This window comes from Oryzias melastigma, linkage group LG1 (assembly GCF_002922805.2).
Source record: "Oryzias melastigma strain HK-1 linkage group LG1, ASM292280v2, whole genome shotgun sequence".
Taxonomy (NCBI): Eukaryota; Metazoa; Chordata; class Actinopteri; order Beloniformes; family Adrianichthyidae; genus Oryzias; species Oryzias melastigma.
Genome location: NC_050512.1, coordinates 13,139,112 through 13,148,249, shown reverse-complemented (window position 1 = coordinate 13,148,249; position 9,138 = coordinate 13,139,112). Strand labels below are relative to the sequence as shown.

General features: G+C 41.4%; 2 protein-coding genes across 2 annotated transcripts; both read left to right on the top strand.

Annotated features, from left to right (window-relative positions):
- Positions 1-533: 533 nt before the first annotated feature.
- sfrp2 (secreted frizzled-related protein 2) lies at positions 534-4,007 on the top strand. Its single transcript, XM_024259419.2, has 3 exons — positions 534-1,307; positions 1,490-1,570; positions 2,695-4,007. Exons 1-3 carry the CDS (start codon positions 821-823, stop codon positions 2,997-2,999), a joined length of 873 nt encoding a protein of 290 aa, XP_024115187.1. The 5' UTR covers positions 534-820; the 3' UTR covers positions 3,000-4,007.
- Positions 4,008-5,564: 1,557 nt separating this feature from the next.
- On the top strand, positions 5,565-9,138 carry tnip2 (TNFAIP3 interacting protein 2). Its single transcript, XM_024259420.2, has 6 exons — positions 5,565-6,713; positions 6,942-7,244; positions 7,339-7,428; positions 7,538-7,801; positions 7,889-8,005; positions 8,091-9,138. The coding sequence occupies exons 1-6, from the start codon at positions 6,396-6,398 to the stop codon at positions 8,364-8,366; spliced, it is 1,368 nt and encodes a 455-aa protein (XP_024115188.1). The 5' UTR covers positions 5,565-6,395; the 3' UTR covers positions 8,367-9,138.

The following is a 9,138-nucleotide window of genomic DNA, read 5'->3' as shown; positions in this document are numbered from 1 at the left end:
TTGGCATATTAATGTAAGATAGATAGTGTTTGCATTTTACTTTTCTGCTGTCGCAGAACCCCCAGCATGCACTTGTTTGCACAGATGAAGAATCTGAGTCTCGAAACATAAAAAAATCCACTTGTTCTGAGGTCCAAGTCTGCGAGCAATCACATTGTTGCGTGAAGCCTGGCGGGGTGTGGGGGCCGACGGGGGCCAGGGCAGCGGGAGCAGATTTGGTTTCACCCCCGGGTGTGCTGAGTGGAGGTCTGCTTCTCACACCAGGCCAAGCCATATTTCACCATGTGGTATGAACCTGCAGACCTGCCCAGAGGATTTCACCACTCCTAATGATGGAAAATTAACGCTCCATTGAACTGAGCTAAATGCCCCCACTGACATTTCCAAACTATTTACAGCACGGGTCGAAACACAGCGAGCTGAGGGATCACTCCGGGTATGTTTCTGCTGATTTAAGCCTAATGAGGAAAAGCTGTCAGACAGATTCTGTTATGATTTCATGCAGGGCTGGAGACGAAAAAGGGAGGAAGGCTGTCAGGGAAATGACTGGTGATAAAATACTAGGAGCTACAATTAGAAAGCATTATGTCTCCGAGACCCAGAGGAACAACTGGAGAGAAAAAAGATTTTTTTTTCTTTCTTTGAGAAGACAAATAGGTTCACCTGACACGAGGAAGCCAACTGTGCAGGATGGGGATGAGGTCTTTGCGCAGACTCCTCCCAGACATGTCTGGAAGAAAACCTCCAGTTAACAGTGGGAGCTGGCCACAGGCGCGCGCTCCATCCACGAGGACCAACCCAGCTTTTGAAGACGACCACCATGAGAGCCCTGATCTCCACTGTGCTGCTGCTCACAGCAACCCGCTGCAGCCTGGGGCTTTTCAACTTCGACCAGCACGAGCTGCTGTTCAAACGGAACAGCTGCAAGCAGATCCCCGCCAGCCTGCTGCTCTGCCACGACATGGAGTACACGGAGATGCGCCTGCCGAACCTGCTGGGCCACGAGACCATGACCGAGGTTCTGCAGCAGGCGGCCTCCTGGATCCCCCTGGTGCAGAAGCAATGCCACCCGGACACCCGGAAGTTCCTCTGCTCGCTCTTCGCGCCCGTCTGTCTGGATGACTTGGACGAGCCCATCCAGCCGTGCAGGTCCCTGTGCGAGAGCGTCAAGCGCGGCTGCGCCCCCGTCATGTCCGCCTTCGGCTTCCCGTGGCCGAAGATGCTGGACTGTGAGCGCTTCCCGCCGGACAACGACCTGTGCATCCCACCTGTGGACAACGAGAACCTCGTGCCAGTCACCGAAGAAGGTAAGGTGTCCAGAAACAGTGACCTGAGGGACTCCAACCACTTGTAAAGTGGAAAACTGATGACACTACGAAATGTGTTCCATTTTTTTTTGTAAATTAAGTTGTGAAAGTGAGACATTTCACTGATATTACCTCAAATATATGGAATAATAAAGTTAATGTTATTTATGGTTTGTGTTTAGCACCCAGAGTGTGTGACGCATGCAAAGAAACTGATGAGAAGGACAACGAAATTGTGGACAGTTTGTGCAAGAATGACTTTGGTAAGTTTATTTATTTATTTATTTTTATCTTAACAGGCTATAAAGACAATAGATACAGTTCTAAAAGAAACTTTATAAAAAAAAAAAAAAAACGTATATTAAAGTTCAAAATGTGATTTTCTTAACGGAACCGACGTGGAAAACGTCTAAAATGAAAAATACTTCAACTTTAATAATTTAACTTGCTGATGCCTATATTGAGGGGAAAATGTATCCAACCCTCAAATTACCTAAATTTAGCTTCTACATGAAAGCAAAAACAAAAGTAACATTTTTTTAAATTCAGATACCAAAAGGTTAAGACGTGAGGAAAGAACATCAAAACAGCGTTACCTTTCATTCATCACAGGAATAACCATTTTCTTAGGGAAATACTTAGGGTGCCATGGATAAAAAGCCTACTAACAAAAAAAAATATTATATGTCTGAGCTTTTTATAAATTTGTGTGTGATTTGGGAAGTAAATTTCATGTTTCCTTGCCTTTTCTTTTGTTTTGGCACAAATACAACTTGCTTAACGTAACTAGAGTGAGGTAAGGACAAGGTTAAATGTATATTAAAATAGTGATAGAAGGCCCAAAGCACTTTACAGTTACAGTTCCATTCATACACCTATAATCACCAGAGGCAGTGTGGGGTTCAGTGTCTTCCCCAACATTTCGACAAATGCAGGAATCGAACCTGTCTTCTTCTGATCAGAGGTCGACTGCTCTATCTTTACACCACGGTTTCGTTTCTGTCAACATAACCTGCACGCCAAACTATCCATCTTCAGAATCCGCTTTATCCCTTTTTGGGGTCATGGGGTCAACATAGCTATTGTTAATCAAAGGTTGGGTACCCTGAAGAGATCACTAGTCTGTTGCAGGCTTACATACATGCACACCTAGGGGCAATTTAAGGATATCTATGAAGCATGTTTGTGGACTGTGGGAGGAAGCTGGACATGCAAACTCCACATAGAAAGGACCTGGCTGGATTTGAAACCAGCACTATGAGGCCTGTTGTCAAACTAAACAAACATAATCTTATTCAGGAGTATGAGAGTCATGCTCTTATAGCACATAAATGTGGCATGTTATTCATGACCTGACAATCTTCCTTCTCTCCATATCTGTGTCAAGCTATGAAAATCAAGGTCAAAGACATCTCATACATCAACAGAGACACCAAAATAGTCCCTGAGACAAAGAGCAAGATCATATACATGGTGAACGGCGTGACCGAGCGCGACCTGAGGAAGATGCCGCTCTTACTGCGGGACGGGATGCAGTGCATCTGCGAGGAGATGAATGACATCAACACTGCCTACCTGGTCATGGGCCAGAAGACAGAGAGCCACCTGGTCATCACCTCGCTGAAGCGCTGGCAGAAGGGACAGCGCGAGTTCAAGAGGATTTCCAGGAGTGTTCGTAAGATGCAGTGCTAGGAGCATGACAGGAGATCATAAAAGCTGCATGTCAGTGTTGAAGATTAGGTTTTAGTTGAGCCCTTTTTCTTTTTTTTTACAACACATATGCAGCTATGGGTCAAGTGTGCTGCCTTTAAGCACATCTGGATTGTTTCTCAAACTTAAAAAGATGCATATAAAACTTTTGATGAAAGCAAGAAAGCCTTTGGATCTGAAATTGTTGTAAAAAAAATGTGTTATTCCTGTTTAATTTACATTTTTTTCCCCACAAGTTAAACCATTTTTGTTGCACAGACGCCCCCTAGTGGGCATTTCTCAAATAGCATGTCTGTTTATGAGCGGTGGCCTTCACTTTCACTTCAGAGTTAATGTCAGTTTTATTCTGTGGGGGCAGAGAAATAATAAAACACGGGGGTGGATAAAAAAAGAATAAAGGTACAGCTTTGAGTCAGGGGATAAATGATTGACCTTAATCACTGTAAGCAGATGTGATCACATCCTGCATAAAAATTGTTTGTTAAACCCAAATAGATGCCTTTCTTGTCCTCTTTGTGGGTTAAATCAAGGGTTTTGCACCTAAATATTACTTTAAAAGTTCAACAAACACATCTTACAGTGAAAGGTATGAATGCTGAAACAGTTTCAGATGAGAGTCTGAAAAAACGAGTGTCCACCCTGTCTTCTCAAGCTAAAATGAGAGATAGCTGGCTATATTCTCTTTCTGTACAATTCAAGTTTTTACTTTCATATTGTTTTTTATTTCCCTATGATAAAACCTACTTTTCTACTCCACACATGTTTTTTTTAATGCTTTTGGTTTTGCTGTGCTTTTTATTATTATTTTTTAGGTATAAACTCTAAAAGTTGGATGTTTGGTGGTGTTTTATAAAGCTAAGCAAACAACAGTGAGATTATGTGTATGTTTTTACCATGTAAAGTATTTTTACATTGCATTGTAAATATCAAATACTGTCATTTATTCTTTTATAAAGTTTTCAGAAAATAAAAGCTGCCGACCACGTTTCAGTTGACTCCGGTGTGTGTTTGTGACGTAACTGGAATTTGTATTGTTAAACTTTCCTCGAAAGACATCTTACATATATTAAAAATAATGGAAAACTGTTAAATAATTTTAAATAATGTATAAATGTGGTCATATGACACATATAAGGAGGGTTCGAGGGATTTTATTTGTGTAAAAGGTCATTCTTTAAATTTGGAAACTTTGTTTTTTTTTATCACAAAACACCTATTTATTAAGTTTAATTAATTTCAAAGTTAAAAAAATAAAATAAAAGGCAACCAGTTGATTATTTAACAAATACTTAAAAAAGAACATTAGAGGGCTATAAAGTGACCTAAAAAAGCAAAATTGAAAAAAAGAAAAAAATGGGAATTCAACTTGTGTCTTAAGTAAGCGATGCCATGTTTTTAAGTTCAGAAGGATCCACTTTCGAGAAGGTCCATCCATTGACTGCTTGTTAGAAAGTCTCAGACATCGTCAGAAAACCTCAGGGAGATATTAGTCAGATAAACTGAGTTATGAATTGATGTGAAAGCAAATCAGGTTAGGGTGTGAGGACAGGTGGGAAAGCACACTTCCACCTAAAACGCACACATTTCCTCTTCAGGGCCCTTCATAGAAACACATCAAAGTATCTGGGCTGATCTGAATTAAGTTCAAATCAAATGTTTTTCAAGACGTCTTCTTCAAGCTATAGGTCTTTGTTGCCCCTGTTAAGAGACGCATGACTGCCATGTGATCTCGCCCACATTTGCTTGTGTCACGTTGAGTTTGACCTAAAAACTACCTGGGACTCCCCACTGGCCAGTAGACAACGGTGATCCTTTTATAAAACTGAAAATGAAGTGAACGCTACTCCTACTGTCTAGACAGTAGTTTCATTTTGATCCCAAATGTTAAGAAGTTTATAGTCGTTTGAAGGTCAAATTAGATCATAGTAAATTTACTTGTAGAATTTAAAAAAATGCAAGCAAAAATGAATAAAATATCCGCTTTTGAAATGAAAACTATTGATCTAAATCTGCATATCCTCGAAAAAAAAATGGGCTCCAAAAATAACCAATCTAGTGTTTAGTGATCGGCGTTTGCCCTTCAGTATTTCACTTCCTGAAGGCGGTATGGACGATTATACTCCTGCAGGTTCAGACATAAGCAGATCTCTTAAAAATTAGTTAAATTGCAAAGAACTATAAACATAAATACAAAAAAACATAATGCACAGTTTTCTCTGAACAACTGTATTGCTTTGCATTCTTAATTTTTTTAATTGCAATTACTAGCAATAATACCTCTGCAAAACCTTAGCGATAAGTGTTTTGATATTATGCTTTTCCTTTATTTGTTTATTTTTCTGCATATTCAACAATGTGATGTAATCATATTTTATTAATGTTGTTTTTTAAATAACCTGCAGTGTTGTCCTTTTTACAGGATCTCCCAGGAATGATAAGAAGTGTAATTATTGCAGTGAAAAAGTGAGATCAGGATCCAACATTGGAACCCTTTTCCTATATATTATAAAAAGCTTTTGATAATCCCTAAACTGGGCTGCTACACTAAACACCAGCAAATATAGACGTCAAATTCAGCCATTAAGAGAGCCAAACAGTCACTTTTTGTGACCTGGGCTGTCAGAGCTTCACTGCACGCGGAAGGGATGGTGCGTTTAATGTTAATAGGGAAAGTAAAAAACCGGACCCAAAAGAGAATCAACTGAGTGGGAAATTTGCTCTGACATCCTTCGATGCTTTGATGTTCCCTCGTGTCAGGTGTGTTGGAAACTCTGAGAAGTCCTCTGGGAAATTAATAATGTTTTGAAGCCACACATGGTGCCAATTAGGCTAACAGCGCCCCCACGATGGGTCGGATAACGCAGTAAAACCAAAAGTAGGGTTGTTGTGTAATTCATATATATAATATATGACACACAATACACAGTTAAGACAGTTATATATTATTTATGTCGGATAAACTTTCTTTTTTTATTTAAAATGCGCTCGCTTCTTTGAAAAGTTCAAATGAGCGACGGACTTGAACGCAGCAGTTGCGTTTGTACTCGGAACTTTTTTTTTTTTTTTAAATACAGATTTATAGTTTGTCAGAACTCTGCCAAAAGAAAAAAAACGCGCGTAAACCCTTGTTTTTTCCACCAATGGCGCTCAACAAATCCGTTTGAGAGATGGCAGGCATGGCTCCGTTTTGACGAAGCTGAAAAAAGTCCGCGGGGAAGTTCCCTTTAGGAAATCCCCGACACTGAAATACCAAAATCTCCGACAGAATTTACCCTCTCAGAGTATTTCTGAACACCAGCGAGCACGGCCAGAAGGTGTCAAATGCTGGATTCTTAGAGCGACTTCAACCCCGTCTGTCAAACCGAACCGAGCCAGGACATGGATAACCCCAGCGTTAAAGCAGATATCGACGTGGCCAGGGAGAAGACGCGGAGCTTCAGCGTGCTGAATACGCTTTACCACGAGAAGCGCCAGGAAATCGAGCTTCTCCACAAGCAAATCAACGTCAAGGACAACATCATCGCAGATTTAAAAGCCCGGCTAGGGCGGTACGAGAGGATCTACATGACGGTGGGGGATAACGAGCCCGTGCTCGTCGGTCCGTCCAACTCTTTGGTGGAAAGTTTAGTGAAAGAAATCATCAAAGTGAAGCAGAAGAGGAAAGACACGGACCTGAAGGCAGCGCGACAGGCTGAGGTGAGACATGCAGCTCTGGGTACCTGAACGCACCATCAACAGATGTCAAATGTGAAGTGGAAAATGACCTTTAAGGTCATTTTTGGTTATTTAAAGTTATAATTACAAATATTATTATGTACTTCAGCAAATAAAAACACAAAGTAATAAAAAAATATACATGTTTTATTTACAGTAAATCTCAATTAATTCCATTTGCTTGACACCTCCATTTGACTTCTTCTTTAGGAGATCCAGAGGCTGAACACGTTACTCAGGGAAAAAGAGCTGGAGCTGGAAAGAGTCCGGTGTCAGCCGGACCACGAAAAGGACCAGGAGATCCAAAGGCTCCAGACGGCCCTGTCAGAAAAGGAGCAGACCGAAGCCACCAGATCCGTTCTCTGCACGTCCCTGGCCGAGGAGGCCGACCAGCTCCGTGGCCAGCTAGGGGCTACTGTGAAGGTGTGCCAGGAGCTGCTGGGCAGGCTGGAAGAGAAAAGGGGAGCAAGAGGAGTGATGGAGGAGATCCCCCAGCAACAAAAAGTGAAAGAGGTGTGTGTGTAATTCACCTTTTCTCAAAAGTTGTCATTGTTATATATCAAAATTTGATGTTTTTGTAATTTCTCCTCCACTTTTCTCCCATCAGCCATCGGACTTGTCGGACTCTACTTCAATTAAATCTCAAATTCGTCAACTACAGGAAGAGAATCAACAGCTAAAGCAACGTGTGGAATATGTAAGAAGTCTATTATTTTTTTATTTCTCAAATGTTCCCTTGAATGTCATGAAGGTTGTTTTTATGATGAAAGTCTCTAACATGGCCTGTCTGGACGGCTGTTTTGAAGGTGCAGGGCCTGAACTCTCAGTGGCAGAAGTACGACTCCAGCAGAGAGGACTACATCCGTGGTTTGTGTCAGAGGCTGAAGGAGAGCAGCGGGCAGGGGTTCGTGCCGCTCGTGGGCCCCGTCAGCTCAGGCCTACTTCAGCAGGAGATTTCTCGCCTCAACACCTTACTGGAGGAGAAGATACGGGAGTGCACCCGGCTGGAGAGGGAGGTTGAGGAGGTCGGGAGACAAAACCAGGAGAGGGTCCAAACGCTGGAGCAGCAGGTTGGCATCATCTCAACAAAGCAGAAACCATTAACTTAAGATGTGAATTAAGTTTTAAGCTGAAGTTTTTTTTGTTTTTCTGTTAAGGTTCTCATCTATGCCGAAGACTTTAAGTCAGAGCGTGCTGACAGAGAGAGAGCACAAGGTCAAATCGAAGATCTAAAGGAGCAGATCTCCCAGTTGAAACAGCAGCTACACAAGCAGGTGACATTACCGTCCTATTTGTCAGATAAATGTTTTATAGAAGCTTCCTTTAGTGAATGACTTAACGCTGTTTTCACTTTTACAGCAAGGTGCAAACAGAGAGAGCAGAGACGTGGTTCCCTTGTGTCGCGTCCACATAGGACACCGGATCTCGTCCAAGCGGAGTAAGGACTCTCCGGAGCCTCTGTTGAGGAGCTCTGCCGAGAGGCAGCAGGCACCAGCGGCTGCTGCGGCGAAGCCGAGCTCGGCCTGGATGAGCCCGGGCCTGTCGGAGCTGCAGTGCCCGCAGTGCCTCGCCAGGTTCAACGACACAGACGCTGCGGAGTACCTGAACCATTGTGAAGAGTGCGCTCGACTATAAACGCGACATGGTCAAGAACGCTTTCTGACCCCTTTTGAACACTGAAAAGCTGCACTACAATGCAAAAAAAGAAATCATTCAGGATGGGGATTCCAATTCAGAGACATTTGACTGTAAAGGAACCAACGAAATCAGTCAGCTTCCTTCAAAGAGTTTTTATTTTTAATGATGTAAAACCAAAATGCACCCCCAGTTTTTCTTGAGAAGTCTGTACATTTGATTTGGGTGAGTGCATGGAAACCCCACGTCGTTTTCTGAGAGTTCTCTCGGTGAGCTGCAAGAATTTATTGCAGTAGGAGGAGATTTGTCAATGCAATATCCAATCCAATGATATATATACCTCAATATGTCCAATTACATTTACAAAACATTGCACTTTCTTGACATTTAGCCCAAAAACCAAACATTGGATTGTAAGATTTAGGGAAAGGATGTATAAGCTTCTCTTTATTATTATTATTATTTTTTAATCTAGACACCTAATTGTTTATGTGGTGCTATTTTATTCTATTCTCTTTTTAATTGAACATTTTCTGTTTAAATAATTACATAAAAATTTATTTTTTTAATGACAAGTGTAACTAAATTGGTATTTATTCTGTTTGGAAGACGGGAATCCTTTAAGTGCAATCTTTTGCCTTTTTTAATCCCATCAAAGCCCTATATATTCAAAAACTGTAAAAATATGTACAGATTTTATTCAAACTGACAACAGTCCTATATTTTAAGATGTGCATTATTTTTGTAATAAAAAACAGAAAACTTTTTCTAA

Bases quoted from the DNA above. Each gene is read 5' to 3' on its own strand.
- sfrp2 (XM_024259419.2), top strand. From the start codon at position 821: ATGAGAGCCCTGATCTCCACTGTGCTGCTGCTCACAGCAACCCGCTGC. The intron at 1,308-1,489 runs GTAAGGTGTCCA...GTTTGTGTTTAG, and splicing joins CGTGCCAGTCACCGAAGAAG to CACCCAGAGTGTGTGACGCA. The intron at 1,571-2,694 runs GTAAGTTTATTT...ATCTGTGTCAAG, and splicing joins TTTGTGCAAGAATGACTTTG to CTATGAAAATCAAGGTCAAA.
- tnip2 (XM_024259420.2), top strand. From the start codon at position 6,396: ATGGATAACCCCAGCGTTAAAGCAGATATCGACGTGGCCAGGGAGAAG. The intron at 7,245-7,338 runs GTGTGTGTGTAA...TTCTCCCATCAG, and splicing joins AGCAACAAAAAGTGAAAGAG to CCATCGGACTTGTCGGACTC. The intron at 7,429-7,537 runs GTAAGAAGTCTA...GCTGTTTTGAAG, and splicing joins TAAAGCAACGTGTGGAATAT to GTGCAGGGCCTGAACTCTCA.